Genomic DNA, 25,252 nt, shown 5'->3' with positions numbered 1-25,252 from the left:
TTTCCTCTAACATACACATGGCGCTGATGATACAAGCCCTCCGTGCACACAAGTCGAGGATCGGGTCTGTTCTGCATTTTTCCGGGGTATTTTGTTACGTGGTGTTTAGGGTTTGGTTTTCTGTACGCTACACCTTCACATCTCTTCCGATTCTGCTGGCAGCGAGGCAGCCGGTTTGTGACTATTTCAGGCCGAACCGTTCTACTGTCATCGGGGTATCTTTGTTTTCAACTTTGTTACCAGATTCATCGCATATAGAAATGAATTTGGCTGATCTTTGTTGACGGAGAAAAAGTCACTTTTTCTTAACATATATCTAAGCAAACATCAGTATTCTGCAGTATTGTCATCAAACCTCAGCCTACCAGCTGGTACAGAACTGGGTGTTTCCATCCTGTGAACGCTGCATGTTTCACTTGTGTGGATACGACCCACTGTGTGATCGAAAACAAGCCTGCCCATTTATTATGGCTAATAATACCCTCTTTATTTTCTGTTGTCATTTCACATTTTGCACAAATGCCTCTCAGAAAGAGCAATGTGGAAAGTGGAGAGGCTGTGTGATATTAATGGACATAATGAGCTATTAAGCGCTGGAAGCTAAATGTGAACTCCACTTACTGAAGAGAGTACCCCAAACAATCATTAGGAGAGCCAAGCCAAGCGTTTCAAGTAAGCAAAGAAAACCCTTGCCAACCTATAATTTTCCATTACTAATCGCCAGGAGAAAATGTGGGCAGAATTCCTCTTTGACAACTAATGAGCGCAAGAGCCTGCCAACTACAAGACATTTTTCCAACGAAAGAATGTTTTTTTGCAAAAATCTTACTGGTCTAATAAAAGATATCATATCTCTACTACAAGTCCCAATTGCTTTTTCCAACTGCCAGGTCTTCAGTTTAGCCCAACCCAAGCTTTGTAGTGGCCCAAAGCTATGGCCATCTAATGGCTATTTGGCGATAACACCAAAACAACTAGCTGGGAGAGAAGCCAGTTTGAATGGGCAGAAAGAAATGCCAATTTATCCTTCATAAAGATAGTCTCCATTGGGTCAGGACCGAGATACATTAGTTGGCCTGTGGTTTGGGAAGTTTGGTTACCGCCTCCATTATGTGAGCAAATTAAAATAATTTTGTCTATAGAGTAGTTTCTATAACATTACATAACCCTTCCCCGTTGTTTTTTTAAATAAAAGCCAGCAGAAGATGCTTTTGCTAATAATTAACATTCATTTTCCACTGTATTGCATAATGCTCAACCAAGCACAAACTCATGGGTTTTTAAAACAAAACAAAACAAAAAAAAATCAGTTCCACAAAATTTGCTAAAGGCGAGACCCACTGTCAGGGGCTTTGCTCTCCTATCACCCCAGTGAAAATCGGGGACTGCTTCTCCAGAGGCCAAGGCAATTGCACTGAAGTAAAACTAGTGCAAAGCACGTGGTGAATATGAAGCTAATAATGAAGCAAGGTAGAACGTGCTACCCAAGTGTCCCGTCGGGCTTACCTCAGGGTTTTCTTCTCTTGGATTAAGCTCAAAGGAGGAGTGTCATCCTTTTGGACAGTCTGAAAAACAAAATCCAAAGGTGCACTCATGGCAGGTTTGCAAACACTTACAACGTTAGAAGAACATGTAGATGCAACTAAGGAGATGAGCACGTGAACGGGTGACCGAGGTCGATTTGGGTGGAAGCTTACAACTCGACCGCTACTCTGGGGTAACTACCCATGGGCATGCTATGACCCCGAGGCAAAGCTGGGGCAACCTCCCTGGTGTTTACCCGGGGGTCAGACAAAACACCCACGAATGATATTAGGGCCAAGCCGTCAACTCTGCTTAACGCCTGGGCTTGGGTGCACGTGCAGATGGAGTGAGCGTGCAGGGCTGGTTTCTCAGGAGTAGTCCTGGGCTCCCTGGGAAGGCAATATAGACATGACATAAACCGAAAGATAAATGTTCTGCCACACTCTTTCCAGTCACAAACTTGGACAGAAGGAGGAAAGTTAGGAAGGACAGGCAGGAGAGAAAGAGAATGACAGAAAGTTGAACCCAACATCAGAAATATAATATCATCATTTGCGCCTTGTATTCCTCCGAAGAACTATCATCTTCCAAGAGTAAGTCAATCTTTGTTTGGCCAGACTCAATGCTAGGCACATAACTCTGCAACGAAGAGATATTAAGAAACCCAAGTTAAGTTTTAATCACACTAGCATTGCCAAGACTATAGCAGGACTTGTATTTCCACATGCTCTTTCTCTGTGGCAAACATTTCCCAAAAAAGTTGAAGTAAACTTATGAGACACCTTCTCCAAAGAAACGTGCTAGAGGAAATCAAATGAAGCAGAGAAAGTTTCAGGTGTTTTCATTTAAAACAATCAAATGAAATTCTCTATTCCTGCACCCCCAATGGCAGCCTTTGAACTACTCCTAAGTGATAAGGAGACGTTCCCTTGAGCCATCCTGCCCAGTTCATGAAATTTAAATAAGAACGAACACCGTTCCCGTAAAAAAAACAACAGGCTTGAGAAAACATCCATGGGATCAAGCATTGCCAAGTCCTTGCTCATGCATTTGACCACACAAGGAAGTCCCAGCAGATAGCAGAGAGATGTTCTTCAAGCCCAAGAAATGAGGCAAAAGCAGATGTTGGGCAGCCAGTCACTCGCTGGCATCCGACCAAGGAGAGAAACAAAGGAAATGAGTGCTGGATGAGTGCTGACATGAGGTATGGAGGCTCAGACCATGGCCATCTGGTGTGAACTGATGCAGCTCTGCCAATTTATATCAGGTAAGCATCTGGACCATAGTATCATGCTTGTTGTCAAGAGCTTTTTGAATGAAAAACATGGGATCATTTCAGGCCCCGAATTACTTTAGTTTATCAAGCAAAAAGAGGATAAAAGCACATTCTTTTCTTTGTGTTGTTTCTCCCAAACTCCTATTTAGCATCTGACAGAAATTACCCTGGGAACCTCAAAGCAATCCCAAGCAGTGGGAAGCAGAGAGGATTTTATGGGTGGGTGAGGATGGGCTGGCAGGTTGCTGATGGAGCGGTGCAGAGGCTGGGTGGTATAATGCAAAATGGGGGAAAAGGAAACAAAATCAACAAACAACGCCCACATCAATCAGCAAAAGGACTTTTTTTCCCCTCTGTGCTGCAGCTGGTTACAGTGGATGTGACCAATGCTACCCGACCTGGAGTCTGAGCACAGGACCCATGCATTGCCTTGTGCAACTTTGAATGAATCACAACTAGATTCATATAACGGAAGGAAAGGATTGCTAGTGGTCTGGGCATTAGCTTAGGGCACAGGAGACCAGGGTTCAGCTTTGTGCCGGCTCAGGAAAAGATCCGAGTCTAGATCCACACAGGCATTTCTATGAGAGACACCTCAATACCTTTGTGGGTCATAGCCTTTGGGCCTAAATTAAAACTTAGGCAGGATTACTGCACATAAGACTGAAATTGCTTTATCTAAAGTCTCTGCTCAGCTATCACCCAAGGACACCTCAGGGTTTGACATTAGAGCTCCCCGGGGCTCTCAAAGCTCTGCTTTTGTGCACGAGAGGCTGGATCTCATAGGCATCGGGAATGGATTTCATCTTCTCTTGGAGTCCACTTTTTCTGAGCAAAAGCCTGTTGCCTAGAGGAAGATGGAAACCAGGGGTACTGGCACAGAGGACAGATTTTCAGAGCTGGTTTGTAAGGGTGTTTCAACAACATCCAAATACGCCAGCCCTGGAAATGGGTAATTGTACCACTTGCTGGCAGTCCGAGACAAAAACCAGACCTGTTTTTGTAATAGCAGCTCTCTGCATGAAGAATAATGCAGTGGAGCCTGCCCTGTTCCCCGGCAGGTGGGGGATTCCCTTCTGGTGAGCCAAGGCTTTTAAGTTTGCTTTTCCCCTTTTATCTGTTTAACCTGCTTAAACTGCTGGGTTAGAATAGCTAAGGGGTCCCTTGCCGAGATTTCTTGTTCTTCTCTCATTCTATCCCAGGGTGTCGTGTCAGGATATGCAGGCTGATTTTTATGCCTCTCTTACCCCCTTGTATGGTGGATTGAATAGACTTTTGGGCCCCTTATCCCCTCATATGGAGGATTCAGTTGTTTTTTGGGCAAACTCCATTTGGCTCGGTAGATCTTCGACCTTAAGGTTGCATGACACACTCTCACAGGTGCTTCCATTTGCAGGTCTCTGTATCTTTCATATTTGAAATAGATGAGCCAGTGCCTGTGCTTTTCTATTAAATGAACTCACAACTACTCAGCATTATGTTGCAGGCTGGACAGTTACTGGTGATTCTCACGGTTAGGGATTTGTTACACTATTATCCAGGGCCTGTTGAAGTCAAAGGGAGTCTTTTATATCTGCGTTGATGCATGCGCTGGACAAGATCATATCCCTTAGTTATTATAATGCCTGGCAATAAAATGTTAGGGTGCTAAGATGCAGGAGGAGTACAGATTGCTACCAGTACTGAGGATGATCAATGTGTCTGGGCCAGACACACGTACCAATAAGTGGGAAGTCTTGAGGCAGATCCCAAATTACAGGACAGAGTCAATAGGGTACATTTTTAGAGGATTACATGATATTTTTCCTTTGTGTCACCTATTGCAGACATAGGCAGTATCGATATAATTCTCCAGTCAATGTAAGAGTAAAAGAAATGATCTGGCTCTCAGTTACCTGTCTTTTCAGAAACTCCTCTATCCCCTGCAGTAGATTTGAGAGATCCTTCGAAGCACATGGAGTGGTCTGCAAACTTGGGAGAAAGGGCATCTTCTCTCCAGTTATAATTCCCAATGAACGAAAACAAGTCTCACTGGAGGTTCATTTGTCTTCTAAGCAACGTGCTTCAGGTTAAAAAAAACATCTGCCCAGAACAAAAATCACCAAAAGGCTGACATTGTAAAAAAAAACAAACAAAATAAAAATGAAGGTGAGCAATCCTCAGCAATATGCAATGAGAGAAAATACTTCAACATTTTCCATAAGTGCTGCTGTTTTCCTTTGTTAAAAGTGTAGTTTTTTTAAATCAACACAAATGCACACGTTAATTTTACAGTTCTCATCCAGTTTCTTTTTCAGCTAATTATGTTGGCACAATCCAACATATCGGTAGCTGGGTGACTTTGCCATTCTGCCGGATTTTCTCACATCCAAAGTGCAGCACGTTTCCACCATTCCTCCGTCTTGCATCAAGGTTGTTTTTGAGTATACAACTCAAGATACATACAGCACCGCAGCTTGGTGAGACTCCTTCGGGTGGGTAAACGGTTGCTCAGACCAAAGAAATTCAATGTTGTCTCCTATTACAGACTCTCTGTCCCTGTTAGACTTTTTTTCAGGTGCTGACTCAGAAATAAGGGATAACCACAGAGAATTTCAGGAAGCGTGCAAAGGCCATTTATTAGTGCAGACAAAATAAATAGTAACCTAGAGGTAGGTGTAAACAGTGAGACACGCCCAGCTATAATGCTTTCACGTTTCAAAGTAGCTGTGTATTATGTAACGATGATACGGCCTCGGCTCTTTGGAGAGCCGTGAGTCACCGACGTGAGCAAACAGACGGGTCGAAATGGACTGCACGTTGCAGCAGCTTCAATAAAGGTGCTGTCAACTAATGGAGCCTTTTCTTTTTGTGAAAAGCAAATAAAGATGAGGGAAGAAAAGGCATTTACTTTCATAGTTTCATAGTTGGTCGGGTCGGAAGAGACCTGAGCAGATCATCAAGTCCAACCCCCTGCCGTGGTGGTTTGTGGCGGAAAGTCAATGAAATAAAAGTCAGAAATAGCATAGAAAAAACTGTAGCACAGAGTACAGCCTCAGACACGGTAATCTCCTACCAAGAATCATTTTGGAGCTAGGTTTCCAGATGCACATACAACACAAGAAAAGCACTTGTTGGGAAGCTGAATAAACATCTCCAGTAAGACCCTGGAAACCCAAGTTATGTTGCCAGTGCCAAGTGCCAACTCAGGCCATGTTATCCTGATGATGCCGTCACGCACACAGCCCTGACCAAGCCCCGCAGCTGGCCGCCCACCAGGCTCTCAGCTTCCCTGGATCACAACAGTTTGCGGCATTGTTTCTTTCCTTGCTCTCTCATGGGCATAAGTGCTCTGACTGGAAATGTCCCCCATTGCTCCATTGCCTTAGGCCCCGCTGCTGACCCCTTTAGCTTAAATATGTCCTCTCCAAACTCCAGCGCAGGAGGCCGTCTGGATTGACAGGCTCATCTTTCACGGGCGTGTGACTCGAGTAGAGGTGCACAGACTTTGCAGAGGACTCTAAATACTCAGCTAGCTGGAGAAATACACAGATCTAGGTAAAAGAAAAAGTACCCTTGTGTATATTGAACCTGTCTCAACACTTCGGAGAGTTTTTTGGAGACCCAGGTTGGAGTCCAGGATCCCTACCTCCTGTACAAAACTTGCCTCCTGAATCCTATGATTATTCGAGGTGGCCCTGCTGTGAAAGAAGTCATTGTGGATCCTCTCCTGCCTAAATCTTTAACCTACTATTTGAGTCCCTGAGCTAATATTTCTCAGCTAACTTCTAATGCCTTCATTCTCTGGCTGGGGATTTTCAACTGGTCAAAAGCCAGTGCCCCCCAGAAGGTTGGAGAAAACAAGTTCTCCCTAAAATGCAATTGCTTGCTTGTTCTAGGTAAGGTCTACCCAGGGGGATGAGTCTTTAACATTTGGCTTTTGCAGGGAAAGACATTTCAGTGCCAACCCCACCACCGTAGTATGGGGTAGACCTGGTTGAGCAACAGCTTTGAACTAACTTGAAAATGTAATCATGTGGGTTTTTGCTACACCAACGCAAGCTACAATAAAACTGGCACCATTTTGCTTATTCCTGTGGGGAGTTTTCTGGCTGTTTTTTTTATAAAGATGCATCTGCAGCTTCATAACAATCCCTTCTCCATTTGGGAGAAAAATTTAACATGAACCCAACAATCATGTCCATCCCTGAGGGGACATCTTGCATTTTCCTGGCTTGGGACCTTCTCTTTCTTATAGAAATTATAGAATTATAGAAAAATGAGGGTTGAAGGGACCTCAGGAGTCGCATCTAGTCCAACCCCCTACTCCAAGCAGGACCAGCCCCAACTCCATCATCCCAGCCAAAGCTTTGTCTACCTGGATCCTAAAAACCTCCAAGGATGGAGATGCCATCACCTCTCTGGGTCACCTGTTCCAGTGTTTTACTATCCTCCTCATGAGAAAGTTTTTCCTAATACTAACCTTAACTTCCCTCATAGACTCATAGATGTTAGGGTCGGAAGGGACCTCAATAGATCGAGTCCGACCCCCTGCATAGGCAGGAAAGAGTGCTGGGTTCAGAAAATGTACCTCATTGCAATGTAAGCCCATTGCTCCTTGTCCTGCCATCTGCCCCCACTGAGAACAGCCCAGCTCCATCCTCTTTGCAGCCCCCCAGCAGGGAGGTGAAGGCTGCTATTAAATCCCCCTCGGTCTTCTCCAAACTAAATAAGTTCCCTCAGCCTCTCCTCACAAGTGCCATCCCCCAGCCCCCAAACTATTTTTTATTTCCTCCACTGGATTCTTACCAACTTGTCCACATCCTTTCTGTAGCAGGAGGCCCAAAACTGGACAAGACTCCAGATGTGGTCTCACCAGTGCTGAATAGAGGGGAGCAATCACTTCCCTCGATCTGCTGGCAACGCTCCTACCAATGCATCCCAGGATGCCATTAGCCTTCTTGGCAACAAGGCCACACTGCTGGCTCTTATTCAGCTTATTGTCCACCATAGCCCCCCAGCTCTCTTTCTACAGTGCTGCTGTTTAGCCAGATGGTCTCCAGTCTGTACCAGTGCATAGGATTTTTCTGTCCTATGTGCAGAACTTTGTACTTGCCCTTATTGAACCTCTTGACACTTCTTTTGGTCCAATCCTCCAATTTAGCTAGGTCTCTAAATCCTAGCTCTACCCTTCAGCATATCAACTACTTCACCAGCTTAGTGTCACCTGTAAAATTGCTAAGGCTGCACTCCATCCCATCCTCCAGATCATAGGTGGAGATATTGAACAAAACCAGCTCCAGGACTGACCCCTGGGGCACTCCACTTGATACCAGCTGTCAACTAGACATTGAGTCGTTGATTAAGACCCTTTGAGCCCTATGATCCAGCCAGTTTGCTATCCACCTTACAGTCCGTTCATGCAACCATACTCCCTTAGCTTGCTTGAAGAATGTAGTGGGAGATTGTATCAAAAGCCTTGCTAAAATCAAGGTATATTATGTCCACTGCCTTCCTTGTATCCACAGAGCCAATTATCTCATTGTAGAAGGCAATCAGGTTGGTCAGGCATGACTTGCCCTTGGTGAATTCATGCTGACTTTTCTTAATCACCTTCTTCTCCTCCAGGTGCTTAGACATGGATTCCTTGAGAACTTGTTCCAGGATTTTTCCAGGGAGTGAGGTGAGGCTGACCTGTCTGTAGCTCCCTGGATCCTTCTTGTTCCTCTTTTTAAAGATAGGCGCTTTTCCAGTCATCCAAGACCATTCCTGATGGCCACAAGTTTTCAGCGATAATGGCCAGCAGCTCTGCAATCACAACAGCTAACTTCCTCATCGCTTTTGGGTGCAATGGATTTGTTACATGCCCAACTTTTCTATATAGTCCCTAACCTGTTCTTTTGCCACTGTTGGCTGCTCACCTCCTCCCCAAACTGTGCTGCCAGGTGCAGTCAGGAGAGCTGACCTTGCCTGTGAAGACAGGTAGAAAGGGCATTGAGCACTTCAGCCTTTTCCACATCATCTGTCACTAGGTTGCCTTCCCCATTCTGCAAGGGAGCAACACTTTCCCTGGTCTTCCCCACTCACCAAGCTGTCATAGTTACATTATAATGATTTTGCAGCCATCTCTGAAAACTAACAAAACATCATCCCTCCTGCCCCATCCATTTCTGCTCCAGCAGTGGTGATATTCTCCACTGTCCATTTGCCTGCTTTTCCTCCGACCCTCCATACACACTGGTCCTCCAGGCAGGAAACACCCCGTCGACCTTATATCTCTCCCTAAGACTCACTTCTGGCACCTGGATGCCTACAGGAAATTTTTTTACTGATAATGATTAGCTATTTGACCCCCATCCTCCAACCTCCTTCTTGGATTACTTTTTAAAATGCAGTTGTGCCCATAGCATTCAGCCACACACCACCTTCTTTGAAGCCATGAAATCCTCCTTCTTTCTCCTCTGCCTTGTCTATGTTAGTCGCATTCATTTGTTCGGTCATGTTTTACATTGTAAGATTAGTCAGGTACTGTGAAGTTGTGCATGTATAGAGCACTGCTGCTAAAGAAGGGACCCGTCCTAAATCAATTATAGCTAAAATGCCAGTAGGAATGACACCGCATGATCAAGAGTTTAAAGTCCTTCCTAGGGTAGGTAAAATGTTTACATGAAATTTGAAGACTGATAATGCTCAACAATCTCAAACCTGTTTAAATGTACTATGAGTCAATGAAAAGGGTTTGAACACCATTAGCCCCTGAAACAGGACCACGCTGTGTACCGTATAGGAAAATATCATGTTTTTGACTGTGATTGGTTTTCCAAACTATTAATTCTCAATCAAAAGGCCAATGAACAAATGACCTTGCAACTCCAGTTTTCCCAGTTGTTCTCTTTAGGTGTTATGACACGTCTCACTGGAACATCATGAGTTTTCTTTGGTCTCATTTAATTTATCATGAGTAAAAGAGGAATATTTCCATATTTGTTTGTATGTCAGTCCTACACAAATAAGGACTGGACACTGAAGCAGAAACTGCTTCAGGCATCACTGGTACAAAATTAATAAAGAGAAATTAAATCCCCCATTGCAGTGTGGATTAATGTTCTCCCCATCCCATTTGACATCAACAGCTGCATCCTCTTTCTGTACCCCTCAACATAGCTGCTGCAAACTCCAGATGTTCTTACAGGTCAAGGTTTGGGTTCTTCTGACAGGGGGAGCCCAGGAAGCCACGTGTGTCCTCCCCCGCTGCTGGAGCAGTTCCTCATTGGCTTTCATCAACACCTGCACAAACAATCTGTGACTCTGCTCTCCGATGTCAAAGGGATTTTGCACTCTGTTATTTGTACACTGCAGTTGGGAGCTTTCAACCTTGAGTTCACGTCTGCCCCTTCCCTGCTCTGCTATAGATTTCACCTCATTGCCCGGCAGGAGGGGACGCGTCTCCAATGATGGTGAGGATGGCCGTGGTCCTCCCAGCTCCACCCAGCCCTAGCGATCCTGACACCTCTCCTAAAATAACAGCAGGATTAAGAACATCTATTGTAACACTTGCTGAGTCTACAGGCATGTCTTCATTGTGCCGCGCGGTGTGAGAAAGTACTGCTGTGCTGCATCCTTCTTTCTGCCGCTCTCTTGAGCGCATCTGAGACTGAGAGGGCGGCATCGCGCACTGTAGGCTTGTGCCCGAAAACATAGCTCGCCCATGACTCTCCCTCTGCCTGAAGAAGGGTGTTTGTACCCAAAAGTTTGCAAAGAACAATTTTACAACTAATAAAATTGGTCTAATAAAAGATATCGCATTTATCCAAAGAACCGCGTCTGCCTAGCTCGCACATGGCATTTCTTTTTGCTGCTGTTTTAGTTTTGGTGCTGAAAACGAGTGGAATGCTTCTGCTACCATTAGTCCCCCAGTTTTGTAGCACATTTGATGCATCTGAATGAAAACCTGCAGAAGATTAATCTGATTTGCAACCCGGTTGACCATGGGACACTTAACTAATGTATCATTAGTTCTTTTATTTCGACCTTTCCTATTTCTGAAAACTCCTGGTTCTCCTGGTTCAGAGGAACACAGGACTGAAAGGTACCCCCTGGTCACCCAGTCTACTTACTGGAGCAAGCACATCATATAATCCCTTTTGCAACCTGAAGAAGCTTGTTTTTCAAAGGAGTTCGTGTTCTGCCCCGATCCTTCATCTTAAACACCTTCATTTTCTCTGTCACGGTTTTGGCAGATGATCTCTTTCCCTGGGAAATTCTTCAAAACAAAGAAATTCAACACAATGCTCTTGGAGTGCTTACTACAAAGGCAGGTCTCCAGTGCAGAAGCTGTGTCACCAATGCATGATTTAGTCAGTCTTTCACATCTGGGGACCTGATTCAATTTGTGCAAGTTGCTTGTTTTGCATAGACCTGAAGACTGGTTCCTCTCAATTATTTTTCCATTTTTTCACTCAGATACTGAAGGAATAACGTGTTTTGGCATGGGCAGAGAACACACAATAGGCTAATATCAACAGGCAAATTCCAGTATTGAACATGAAGATAAAAGAGACGGGTCAAGGGGGGAACATGATGTTGTATTTTAGCAGAGGGCTGGGTGCCAGAACCACTGGCATTTTAACAGGAGGTTGGGCACCAAGCCCTTTATTGCTTGAATAAATCCCGTAACTTATACATTTCCTCTTGTGTAAAGCATGTAAAATCTCCTCTATCATTATGCAAATTGTGTGGATTAGTTAGTCAATTTTTAAGGCTCTATAAAGATGGAAATACTTATGCAAATGGGGCACGTCATTAAAAATGACATGTCATTCTTAGAACCATCTAAACTTGTGCAGAGGATCCGTGTGAAGTGCATGATACGGTACGCCATACAAGAAAATCTTGAAACCTCTGGCCCATTAATGTTTTTCTTCTCCCTGCAGGTGTCTTTGGACTGGTTAGGGAATGCAACAGAGGGATGTAAGGCCAGACAGCTACAGCATCAAACTATGCTGGCAATAAGAAACAACCTCCCACAGTCTGTGCGTGTACAAGGCACATGCACAATCCCATGAGTATTCACTTGTTTTGTACATCCTTCCTCCTGTCCCTGGGACTTCTTCATGTTCTACACTGAAAATGAGATTCTGGGTAGCAAAAATTAGGACCCATGAAGCGCTACAGAGGATGTTCAGCATTTTACCTGGCACCTTAGATGGTCAAGTCCTAAAACTGGAGCAATCCCTATTCAAAAGGTCCACTTGTCAACTTCAACAGAAAGAAAAGATATTGTGCCCCCAAGTACACAGGGACATTTAACTTTTAGGGTGCCTATACTCATGCTCTGGGATGGAGGGGGGCATTTTTGTTAGTTCAGAGCTGCTCTAAGTAAAATGCCTGCAGTGTCTCGTGTGTTTAGCGTCCCGTGTTTTAAAACAGCAGTGGGGGCATTTTAACTAAAGCTCGTTTGATGATGAATCAAGACTGCTCCGACACCTTCTAATGAGAATACATCAGAGCACATGGAAAAGTGCTCTTAGGTGTCCATCCAGACACAAAACAGATCTGACAGCTCACCTGGAACGGGGGAGCCAAGACCACAGAAGTCAGTGGTAAACCTATGGATTAGAATGAAACATTTCCAGTCTCCTTAATTCCCTTGTGAGGTATTAAGATTAGGGGATGACTTTTAAGGGCATATCTACACAGCCTCTGGCCCACTGAGAAACACTTTCTGCCTGCTTGCTTCTGTGCAGCAAATGGCGGCTCTTGAAACAAGGTGTGCCTTAAAGCAGTGGTTTTCAACCTGTGGTCTGTGGACCCATGTCTAGGGGGTCTGCAAAAGATGACTCTGATCAGTCAAATGTATGTGAATACACCACACTTACAATCCAAAGGGATCTGGGCCTTCATTTGAAATTTGCAAAGGGGTCTGTGGCTCCACTTGCAATTTTTTAGGGGTCCGCAAATGAAAAAAGGTTAAAAACCACTGCCTTAAAGCATGCATATTTATTGGCGCACTCAGGGTCACTCTAAAACTGTTACGTTACTTTTAACGGGAGGCTGGTGCATGCTGTGTAGAAGCGAATGGGTAGACTGTCATAATGCCTATGCACAGGGGTGAGATCATGCAGGCAACTGGAAATCTGCCATTGGCCAACTATAGAGGGCTTGCTTTAACAACCCACATTTTTGTTTTTTGAACACAGTTAATTTTGTGAGCAATTCTATATGCATTTGGAAAGAATTTAGCACCTTCTGGGCTGAGACAAACAAATCATAAATAGAATGAGTAAAAAAAAAATTTTTTTTTAATTAAAAAACAAAAATTACAATTTTTCCCCCTCAAAAAATTTAGAATGAAAGCCTCCCCAACTTTGGTAAAGGGCCAAACTTTGCAGATGAAATCCACTGCTAATATAAACAGCCGTGCAAAACGTTTTCATCAGTTGTTCTGGGAACCTCCCACGTAACCTTCCTAAAGAGCCTCACCCTAACTAGCTTCAGATTTTTTTCTTCAAAAACTGCTGGATTTCCAACATGCTTGAATAGAAACATTTATTATATACAAAGCCTCTGTCCTTACTAAGGTTGCTTTGCCAGATTGCTGGTGTGTTATGAAAAGGCCTATACAGTGCCACTTCAGCCCATTTCTTTCTGAGACCCTCTAAACCACCATGGATGCTCTCTGTGACCACCCCACTCATTACACCCTTCAGCTAAATCACTTGCTAATGTAATCCATCTGCATTATGACTGCATCCAACTCTATACATAAAGCGCCACGAGTTAGAGAAGAGGCCTGAATATCTGTCAGCGCCCTGTAATTCCCTCCTTTCTGTTTTATTCCAGGACTGTAAGGGAGGTTGCTTGAGTAACATTGGACATCCCAGTCTCTCTTTGAACAATCATTATTAAATTTACGCACACATGGGCCACACAATCCAGACTTAGATTAAGACTCTTTCTGAGTGCTGGGTTTTAGGTGAGATGGCATAGTACTGGCTCAAGTAAACTGCTAGGCCTACCCAAGCATAGTTACTATTCTGCATTTCTCTGCTGTAAGATAGGTACTGAGCAACTGGAAAAAAGTACTTTAGTGAAAAGACAGCAATACCAAAGCACAATGGGGAGGATTAGGAACAATTTGGCCATCTTAGTCTAAATTAGTCTCTCCACATTTTATTGCAACTGTAAATCTCTTAAGCAGTTTACAGAGACAGATGGGGCCCTTGTGTGTAGTGGGCAATTAATTTTAACAGCACAATAAGTCTGAGGATCATTTGAATCCAACATTTTCTTAACCAGGCAGTTTCCATACATCTAGAAAGGCAATAATGATCTGGGAATTGCCTGGGAAAAGTGCTCAATTCACATATTGTTCCTTGGTTTCGTGGACAGAAGAAATAGTAGGGAAGCAGTTTCTTCAAGTTGCAAGCCATTCCATTCGTCCCACTTCAAGACCTCTGCTTTGAAACTGTCTGTCACACAACCAAACTAAAACAGCATCTCTCCCCAGCAGACAATTTGCCTCTTATTGTGTGTCAGTCCAAGGGGTACAGCACTAAAAGTTCAATGCAACCACATGAAAAAAGGTGGAAGAAAGTGGCAAGCACATATTTATTTTGGCCAAACTTAAAGCAATCCAGTATTTTAAGACAACATTGTGGAAAGCAAGAGGCAGATAAAATTAAGTATTTCTGCTAGAGGTTGGACTTAACAAATACAGCTGCAGCCTGAGCACCGTCGTTTCCAGTTTGAGTTGTTCCGAATGTGACAAAAAGAAAATGAAGCAAAGACGAGGCTTTTTTCTTGCCTTTTATTTTTTCCAACTGAGCTGGCTTTTGATTTTTATAAAAACGATGGGTAATGTTTTAACATAAGCCTAAAGATACTGCCCTTTATTCAGTAGCAGATCCCTCATTTTGCATTCAGGAAGCGAAGAGTCTCCCACAGGAGAGAAAAACTTTGTGACCTAAAGGAAACAGAGAAATAGGAAATGAGCATCACAGAGCTGGTGTGAGAGACTGTTCCCTGACAGGGAGAAAAGAGGACTGAGAGGAAACAACTTCAGATGGCATCTCTCAAGGAACAGGCTACCTAGCTCCGATAATTACTGGGGCACCAGGTTTTGCAACGGACCCAGATGCCAGCTGCAGCCCCTCACTAATACGCACCACGTTATCACTGGGGCCAAATAACACCGATTCTAACCTCCACGTTGTATTTACTTGCATCTCTTCCAACATCATATATGCCATTGCCTACTTACAGTGCAGGTGACAGACAGGGCAATCCCTATATGAAAGAGTGACCTGACATTAAGTCCAAAAACACACAAAAGCTGGTGACAGAACGATTTAACCTTCCTGGAAAGTCCATCTGGACTCAGAGTAGATGTTCTTCCACAGAGAAACTTTGAAAGTTGACTTGAACAAAAAGTTGTGGAATCATCCTTGTGTTAACTTGTGTTAAGTGTTGTCTGTACAGTGGCTACAGATTCATATCCCATTACCTGGATAAGTTTTGGTGACCCCTTTGTGCCTATAGGTTTGCCTCTCTCAGCACGTCCCGCTTCTCCCCATCTCTGCTGCTTCCCTCCCTTCCCTGTCTCTACTCTAATCGCTATATCTGATAGCATGCTCTGTGCATGTCCTTTCATAGCATCTGAAGAAGTGAGCTCTTGCTCCCAAAAGCTTATGAATCTTTGATTCACTTAGTCTATATCTCTACTCTGTCTTTGCTTGATTTTAGATTAATTTGGCTAAGTACCACTATCTAGAACAGGGGTGGGCAATTATTTCGGACAGAGGGCCGCTTACTGAGTTTTGGCAAGCCATCAAGGGCTGAATGACAGGCAGCCAGGGGCAGATAAATATTAATTTTCTAAATTTTTTAGGGGCCTGGCGGGCTGCATCTGGCCTGTGAGCCACATTTTGCCCGCTCCTGATCTAGAAAGAAATGGATGATGGAAAGACTGGAGACTGTGAAGCACTCTTGTAAGTCAAACATGAACAGAGTTTAAAGGGCACTGTGGAAATCCAGACTCGAATGAAACCTGAAAAGAAATGTTTTAGGGTAGACTTGACCTCACATATATTTTGCCCTAATCTCTAGGGTAATAAGAAACTCTAGTCCTTCCTAGCCAGAGTATCGGTCTCATTCAATAACTGTGTGGTGAGCAGGGTTACTCTACTAGCCTCAAGTTTCTTCAGTAGGCTGCACAAAAAGCATGTAGCTCCAGGATCTGATCCAGCTGTTGGCTTGCTGAACAGCAAAACCAGCCAAAAGGAAATAATAAGACATTCAGATCCAACCACATGAAATAATCTGTGACTCAGACTGACATTTTGATTAACGATTGTAAAACAATATCTGGGATTTAGTGGGATTCTAGCTCTTAAAGTTCACACATCAAGCTGCCAAGGCTATATTGAAAGGGAACAATGCTGATAGATTTGTATCATAATCATCAGCTCACGAGGCTCTGAAATGCTAAGTATCTTCTGTGTTTTGGTGTCAGTGCTAGCTGAGGGAGCTCAGCATGGTCAGGGACATTTCAGAGGTTTCTCAATATCTACATGGTATCTATAGGAGGGATGGGCTTGTGGTTAATGCAGTGAACTAGGACCCTGGAAAAATTGTGCTCCCAGCTCCACCAGACAGTCACTGTCTGACTGTGGATAAATGCCTCAAGCGCACTGCACCGCAAGTCCCTATCTGCGCAATGATGTTATTAGCAGAACAGACATGTGCACTTATCCTGGTATGTAAGGGTTCATGGCCCATGTAGCCAGGACCTCCTATCGTGCATTTCTGGATGCGGTGGCTGTCATGGTCTCTGGGTTGGAAGCAGCAGTACATACAGTTACCACCTGAGACTGGCCCCTTAGATCAGACTGGACGCCTGGACCTCGCAATTCGGAAGACATATAACAACTTGCCATTAACTTTATCTGCTTTCCTTGCTGGGAGCAAAGTCAGAGATAGACCTCAGAAGCCTCCAGATGAGAAGACAACCCTGCCTAGTGGTTTTCTTTGGGCTTCGGTGAGATGGCCGGGACAAAACTGGCTTCTGGGGGACCTTTGCCAAATGAATACTGTCCAGCTGAGACTCTGATCCCAGTCCTGTCTGCATGAGGCATGGTGACCGAGCTGGTCTCTCATTGCATACCCAGCAATTGTCAATGAAGGCCCTGGGGTACCCCTCAGGGCAACTGAGCTGATGCCTGTTTAAAAGCAAATCAGCAGCAAATCTCGCTCTCTTTTGCAAGACATCCTACAAGCAAGCTTATGTTAATGTTACCTGAGAGGGTACTCCCAGCGATGCAGTAGTCCTAGACTTTAGGAAAGCTGACTTCCATAAGCTCAGGAGGCTTGTTCTCGAGGCCCTGCGAGCCCATGATTTCACAGAGAGGGGAGTTCATGATGCATGGTTGCTCCTTAAGGAAGCGTTCCTCAAAACACAAGGGGAGTCCATCCCCACCAGTAGCAAAGGTGGAAAAAGGGCTCACCAACCCCCTTGGCTCAGCAGGGAACTTGTGGACCTCCTACATCTAAAAGGAGAGGCTTATAAAGGATGCAAGACAGGAAACACCACTAAGGAGGAATATTCTGCGCTGGGAGTGAACTAGGAAAGCCAAGGCTGCAATTGAACTCCAACTAACTACGTGCAATAAGGACAATAAAAAGTCCTTCTTCAGATCTGTGGGGAGTTGAAAGAAAAACACGGGCAACACTGGACCCCTCCTAAACCAGCTGGGGCAGCTGACTACTGACACCCAGGAAAAAGCCAATCTGCTTCATGATTACTTTGTGCTGGTTTTTGATCACCCTGCCTAACATGATGTGGGATGAGGGTGAATATATGTCCACCATTGACGTGGATCTTGAGGGAGCATCTTGAGAGGCTGGACCCCCACAAAACAGCTGGTCTGGATAGATCGCACCCAAGAGTGCTAAAGGAACTGGCAAACGTCATAGCACAGCCACTGGTGAGGATATTTGAGAACACGTGGCGCTTGGGTGAAGTACCTGAAGATTGGAAGAGGGCCAATGTGGTGCCCATCTTAAGGGAGGAAACAAGACCCAGGAAACTACAGGCTGATCAGTTTGACCCTTGGAAGATTTGGGGAAAAACTATCAAAGAAACCATTCTTGAAGGGTGGCTGATGGCAACACCCTAGGGACAGCCAGCACAGGTTTGCTGTGGGTAGGTCTTCCCTAACCAACCTCATTTCCTTCTACGACCAGGTGACGTATCACCTGAACAAAAGGGAAGAGGTTGATATCTCATTTGGACTTTAAAAAAGCCTTTGACCTGGTGTGCTATGATGTCCTCATGGAAAAATTGGGCAACTGCGGCCTTGACTACCCTACAGTGTGATGGCTGGAGAACTGGCTCTGAGGTCGGACCCAGAGAGTGGTACCTGACCGAACCAAATCAACCTGGCGCTTGGTGACCAGCGGTGTCCCCCAGTGCTCTGTTCTTGGACCTGTTCGCTTTAATGTCTTCAGAAACAATCTGGACAGAAGAGGACTGGCTAAGTTTGCTGACGACACCAAACTTTGGGGGAAAGCATCCAAACTTGAGGACAGGTTGATGATCCAGGCCAACCTAGATAGGCTGGCAAGGTGGGTGGATGAAAACCTGATAGCAATCAGTACAGAGAAATGCAAGGTGCTCCACCTCAGGAATAAAAACCCACATCCCACTTATAGGCTCGGCAATGCTACACTCGCTAGCACTGTGACTGAAAGGGACTTGGGGGTCATGATTGACCGCAAGATGCATATGAGCCACCAGTGCAATACCACAGCCAGGAAAGAGAACAAACTCTGGCTTGTGTCAACTGATGCATTTCGAGCAAGACCCAGGATGTCTTCCTCCCACTGTACTCGGCCTTGGTGAGGCCGCAGCTGGAGCACTGCATCCAATTCAGGGCTCCACAATTTAGGAAGGATGTGGAGAAGCTTGAGAGAGCCCAGAGGAGAGCCACGCGCATGATCAGAGGGCAAGAGAACAGGCCTTATGAGGAGAGGCTGCAAGTTATGGGACTTTTCAGCCTGGAGAAGTGCAGGCTCACGGGGGACTTGGTGGCAGCCTATCAGTACATCAGGGGTGTGCATCAGGATCTGGGGGACCGTTTGTTCACCAGGGCACCCCAAGAGAAGACAAGGCCCAACGGTCACAAACTCCTGCAAGACCATTTTAAGCTGGACAGAAGGAAAAACTTCTTTACTGTCCGAGCCCACAAGGCCTGGAAAAAATGCCCCCCCCCGAGGTAGTGCAAGCACCTACTCTGGACACAAACATTTGGATGCTTATTTTGCTGGGATCCTTTGACATAAGCTGACTTCCTGCCCCTTGGGCAGGGGGCTGGACTCGATGATCTTCTGAGATCCCTTCCAGCCCTAAAATCTATGACATCTATGAAACGCAGCAGTCCCATACGTCAGCTTTCTTTTCTGCCCACCACTGATGCTACCAACACAGCTTTTATTAACATGGGCCAAAGCTTTTGGACTCAGTGGAGAGGAGACATCCAGGTTTGAAAATGAAAACAGTTCTACTCATTTTGGATATTTCTTCCCTTCAGTTTGGTGTTTTTTCAAGGCAGGCACAGCAGCTACAATGGTTTTGGGTTTAAAAAAATCACCAGTGGAAACAGTGAACATGAAAATGCCTGCAGCCTCCCAAATACTCGCTGAACTCCATGTAGTCAGTGCAAGGCTCAACCCTCTGAGTAGCTGTGCATGCAGCTGCGCACTGTTGCAAAGGGCAATGTGGGAAAATGAGGGTGCAGCGTTTGTACAGACTGGCGATGCCGCTGTTTCAGCCCACAAGTGGACAGCGCTCAGTCCTGCAGAGCCTGACAGTACAGGGAGATTATTTTAGGTTCATTCTCCCCAGGAGCTTGAAGCTACTCAATGGGAATACCTTGAAACAATCAGGTGCAGCTGGTTGGACTCCGGGATCAAAATTCACTTCCGCTTCTGTGCAGAGCTGAACAAAGAAATCAAGAAGGAAGCAAAGCTCCCAGCACAGGTGAGAGCAGCACTGAAAGAAGAGGTAGTTTGGGTTCTTGTTACACTGATTTTCCTTGCTGCCGATCATTTAAACCTCTCGGTGCCTCTTTCTCATGCATCACCTGGCTGGGAAGAATATGACGTACTCAGCACTGTATTCAGATTCAATGCACTAGTGAGCACAGTCTGTTATTTAAATGTTATTCTAGTTTTTGTGGGAACCGCAGCATCTCCAACGGTGAATGACAAAAAGAACAGATCAAATAAAACCACACTGTCCTGAGCCATTCAGTTTTCAGTTCGCCAACATCTCCAGGCCAGAAGAGACAGCATGCCCTGCCCTGAATTTGTGCCAACAGTTGCCCCGATCATCCCAACTGTAAATAGGTGCCTGGGCATTGGGTTAACTGTATCATTCCCTCAGCTACAGGACCCAGCGCACCGTAAGTAGGTGAATCTCTGACTTTAGCTAGAACAAAAGGCTGAGTCCAGATAGCTGTTCCATTCCTGGCTCTTCTGCAGGACAAATCGTGCACTCTGTAAAGTTAAAACCCCTAAACATATCCAAGTAACAGACAACTAAACCGGTGTTGACATGAAATAGAGACTTCTGCAATAGCAAAGATGATGCAAGGTGAGATTCTTTCCATTTTCTACTGCTAGATAGATTGATGTAGCCCTCAATAAAAAAATATCATTTTCTCTTCATGGAGAGTTCTGACTTAGCAAATAGATTTAAAGCAGCAATAAAGACTCATGTTCAAAAATGAATGAATCAATCAAGCAATCAAAGAATCAGTTAGACAGAAAACCATCTTAGGATTCCCTGAGCTCTTAAGGAGCGAACATCATCCAGAGTGATTCTGATCCTACTTTATGCAAAATTATCCTTCGGTTACATTGCGTGCGGGAGGACTATAAACACACATGAACACAATGTTCAATGATTTCTGCTGGGTATTATGGCTAAAACAAATATGCAATTAAGAGCAATAGTTCTTGTGTGTTTACTGACGAAGGCCAAAAAGAAAGTTAAAAATGTTGGATCTTTGGACTGCAGTCGCTCTGCCAATTGTTGCAGCAGAGTCAACAGAGAAGAGAACATCTGCGAGGGGAGCAAAAAAAATATGCTCGGCTTTATGTTAAAGATTTCAAATGAGAGAAATTTGGGTTTATTACTTTCCACGGATTTTTTGGCCCTGATTGTCAGCGGCTGTAATGTAAAACAACTTCACTCCTGCACTGCCAAAAAAACAAATATTTTATCTCTACATAGACATAGGAGAACATTTGAAAGTTCATACTAATACATTACTTCCGTTAACATCAGGAAGTATGTGACTTGATTTCTACCTAAGCCCCTCTGGAATTAATCCATGGAGCCGGTGCTCTTCTTGCGTGCAGGGATGTATGGAGAGCAGCATGTTAGGATAGGGCTCTGGACTGGAAACCCTAAACACTACCTTAGCTCATATGGATCCCAGCATAGGTAAATGCCTGAGTTAGTACCAGAGATTTGGGTTTTAAAAATTATAAATTCTCTGATTAAAAAAAAACCCCAATTCTGTTTTCCTGTGATTAAAATGAAACACCACTGTATATATCGGTATCAGTTGAACACAATGTTTTATTGATATATTTACAATTTTAAAGCAATTTGGAAGCCTATCACTGCCTCTAGCACTATAATAAAATACATTTTAAATACCTCTACATTTTGGTGTTTGATTTTGGGTTTTTTATCATGAAAAATCAGAGAGGTGTCCTGTGCCCACCCGACTGTGCAGCTTTAATAGGACACCTAACATTGAGTAGGGGCGAAAGGGGTCATTTGTGCTGGGCACGCCAAAACGTCCGCCACACCTTGTGTGTCAAATGACTCATTAGGGGAGTCTCAGTGCACATCCCAATGGCAGACAACAGCATGCTGTTTTCACCCAAAACAAGACTACACAGTGGATTGTCTTTTGTGTTTAAGGTGCTCATCCATGCTTGATAGGAGACAAAAAGCATGAGGCACTGAACCTTCAGAGCAATGTAATGTTCAGATAAAAAAATATGCATTTTTTTCTCAGAAGAAAACTCATCATTTTTCACAGAAAGCATTTTTTTTCGTTTAGTTAGAAGGCTCATTTTCTGTTGAAAAAACAGCAAAGTTTTGGACTTACCCTACTCAGCCATTTGAAGGATAGACGTCTGCTTTCCAAACTTGGCCTCCAGAATAAGAATTTTCTTCTGCTGGAAGCTGCAGCTGCTAATGCCGGGATGCGGAGAGAGCTACAACCTTTTTAGCAGGCTGAGCAAAAATCAGCTGCAGCCTCAATAAGCAGAAAGGATGATCAGGGAAGTGGGAATTCACTTCTGCAGAAAGAGATGAAAAGAGTTTGGCTCGTTTAACACATGAAGGTTGAAGGGAAGTGAGATTATCTGTTATAAATATGTCAAGGGGATGAATGTAAGAGAGGAAAAAGAGCTATTTAAGATAAAGGACAATAGGATAGCACCAGAAAAATGGGGACATATTGTCATCAACAAATTTAGGCTGGAAATTAGAAGATGGTTTCTAACTATGAGAGCAGTGAGGGTCTAGAACAGACTTCTAACAGGACAAATGGGGCAAAAAACTTGAATACATCTAAGATGACATTTATGAAAACATTTAGGTTATGTGATTACCTACCAAAGCAGGAGGTATCACTGCACGTGATGACCCAGGAGGTTCCTTCCAGGCAACCGAATACCACAACCTAATAACTTCCAGGTCAACGGACTGGTTTCCTGGTCAGGATAATCCTCATTTGCCTTACCATAGCATCAGTTGGGAAGAGCAGGCTTAGTTGTAGTGAATCATCAGAATTCTTGTTCTGTGGCAAATTTGTGATTTCCAAACGATTTTCTTTTCTGTTTCTGAATGAAAAGCAACATTCCCTACCGTAGGGAAAATTTGGTTGAATAATTTCTAAATCCTAGCAGACTAAGACCTGGGTGCCAGGGCCGAGCCAGGATCTTTGAAGCTAGGCTTGTGATCTTTTTTTTCTAGAAATATTCAAAATAAAAATGATTTGATTATTTCTAAATATCCATTTTTTCAGATTTTTTCTCTTCCACAGGAAATTGCAATATTATTAACTTCTAATATTACTTACTACTTACTAACTAACTTTCACTGAGATTAACTGTGCAACTGCTGACAGACCCAGGAATCGTACTGGGGTGCCAGGACTCTCTGGGTCCCAGGTCTGCAGCAGGAAGCCCTGGACAGCCCAAGTGAAAATTGAAACAGATACAAATCTCAACAGATCTGGCCCTGCCCTACATTGGAGACACATCCAGTCTTTATGGACACACTGAGATGGCTTCATATGCTTTCTTCTGCATGTTTTAGCAAAAAAATGTAACTGTTTTTCATTGGTTCCTCAAATCATCCTTAAATTGATGTGGTGACAAACACACATTTGAAATATTGTGTTACTTCTGGTCCTTATGCAAAGCCAACACAGTCCTGGGAGAACATGCTGTCATCTATTCTTCCTCAAACACCACCAAAAACAAATCAGTAATAATCTAGGTCCTACTTTTTGCAATGCAGTTTTCACAGGGAGGTCTCAAAGAGAGGAATCCCATAGAAAGCAGTAAAAATTTAGTCCATTGCACAATGGTGTTGCATAATAGTAACCAAAAGCAAATTAAGACAACAGCAGAGTTGCAAAAGTGTCAAAGATAATGGATGTAAGTTTGTGAAAGTCTTTGTCATTGGCCACGGGGCATCAACAAGAAGCAAAGCAGCTCGACTTTCAGAACAGAAGTTGAATTTGCAGGGTTATTTATGAGAAAAATGACCTTGCTTATTTCTAAATGGAGAGACCCATTTCAGATGCAATAGACTTGAAAATCTACGTTTCCATTTCAGAAGGTAACTTTGGTTTCAATAAAAGCAGACTTTTATTGGCAAGAGTACAAAAATAGAGTAAAAACCTTAGACAAAATGTATCTGAACACAGATGTCTTACACGAGTATTTCTATACATATTGCTTAGTGGGAAACAAACAGAAAATATTAAAATATTCGTACAGGATCTCTGATATACTTAGTTTCCACTGAGCACAGAAAAGTGTGCATATTGTAGGCACCATTACAAACGAAGGTATGGCTTCCTGATTCACTTCCCTAGCTCTGGCCCAGGCCCATGTCAGGATAGCCTGGGGCTTATCCTGTCTTCCATAATGATTGCCAACTCTCCATTGATAATCCACAAATGTCATAAGTGGACTCTTTTTCATTCAAGTCATTAATGGAAATATTGAGTAGTACTCGGCCCAGGACAACCCTTGTAGGACTCCACTAAAATGTCTTCTGAGTTTGATACTGAACCATAAAGAGGTGTTTTGAGTGAGTTTTTTTCCATTGGTTGTGCATCTACCTCAAAATGATTTCTCTGAGACCATATTACCATAGTTTACTTATACGAATGTCATCTGGAATCTGGAAAAAAACCATGCTAAAGGCAAGATCTCTCACATCTACTGCGTCTCCCTTATCCACTAGGTCTATTACCCTGTCAAAGGAGGAAATTAGATGAATTCAACACAATTTGGTCTCGACAAATACATGTTGCTTGTTTGAGCTCATTATCATATTTTAAAAATAATTTGTTCTCATATAATAATTTGTTCCTGTAATTTCCTAAGTTTTCTTTTTTAATTTTTTTTAAAAACAGGTATTCTGTTTGCCCTTTTCTAGGTATCTAGGACTTCTCCTGGTCCTCCAGGAGCTTTAAAAAATAATAGCTAATGGTTCAGAGATGGCTTCTTAGAAATGTTATGGTAATGTCAAACATGACATAGGCTCTCTAAGGTTAATATGATGCTTGTCAGATTGAAGGGCAGATCTTTTGATGGAGTAAAGGGAAATTCTGCTGTTGATGAGGCATGCAGATTTATGATCTGTAGGCCTAAAGTATCCTTTGGAGGGTGTGATTGAGGATGCACTTAATTATACTACAAGGCTATCTCTTCAGAGAGGTATCTTTTCATTTCCATTGTTTTATTTCATATTTTATTCCAATTCCATCTGTAAAATTTGTTTTTCATTTCCTATGTATTCTTTACTATCTCTTTTATGCAAACCATGTCATCCTGAGAACAGTAACACTTCTATTATTTCAAAATGTTCTTTCCTTAAAAGGAAAACCTAAATTAGAAAAAAATAATTCTTTTGTCCAAAGTACAGAAGCTGCAATACCTGCTGCACTGATAACCATATTATACTGATAGACAGTCAAACCTTAAAGATTAAAATTGATTAAATAGGAAACGTTTTAACGTGGCTAAATGTCTTCTGGCTGAAGTTGTTTCCATTCATAATTTCCATCCAATGCCAGATCAAAATTTTCCTTCTCTTGCTCTCGAGACAGGTCCAAGAACACCTAAAATACACAACAAAAAAGGTGTAGT

General features: G+C 43.5%; 1 protein-coding gene across 15 annotated transcripts in view; it reads right to left on the bottom strand.

Annotated features, from left to right (window-relative positions):
• Nucleotides 1-23,716: 23,716 nt before the first annotated feature.
• Nucleotides 23,717-25,252, bottom strand: part of LOC102569719 (ABC-type organic anion transporter ABCA8) — a 68,557-nt gene continuing 67,021 nt past the window's right edge. For all 15 annotated transcript variants that reach the window (XM_059732025.1, XM_059732029.1, XM_059732028.1 and 12 more), the window contains one exon: nt 23,717-25,224. In XM_059732025.1, coding sequence (XP_059588008.1) covers nt 25,126-25,224 — 99 coding nt within the window. In that variant the 3' untranslated portion in view covers nt 23,717-25,125. The remainder of the gene's footprint in view (nt 25,225-25,252) is intronic.

This window comes from Alligator mississippiensis, chromosome 8, assembly GCF_030867095.1.
Source record: "Alligator mississippiensis isolate rAllMis1 chromosome 8, rAllMis1, whole genome shotgun sequence".
Lineage (NCBI taxonomy): Eukaryota > Metazoa > Chordata > Crocodylia > Alligatoridae > Alligator > Alligator mississippiensis.
Note: the sequence above shows the minus strand (reverse complement) of the source record. Positions and strands in the feature narration are given on the sequence as shown.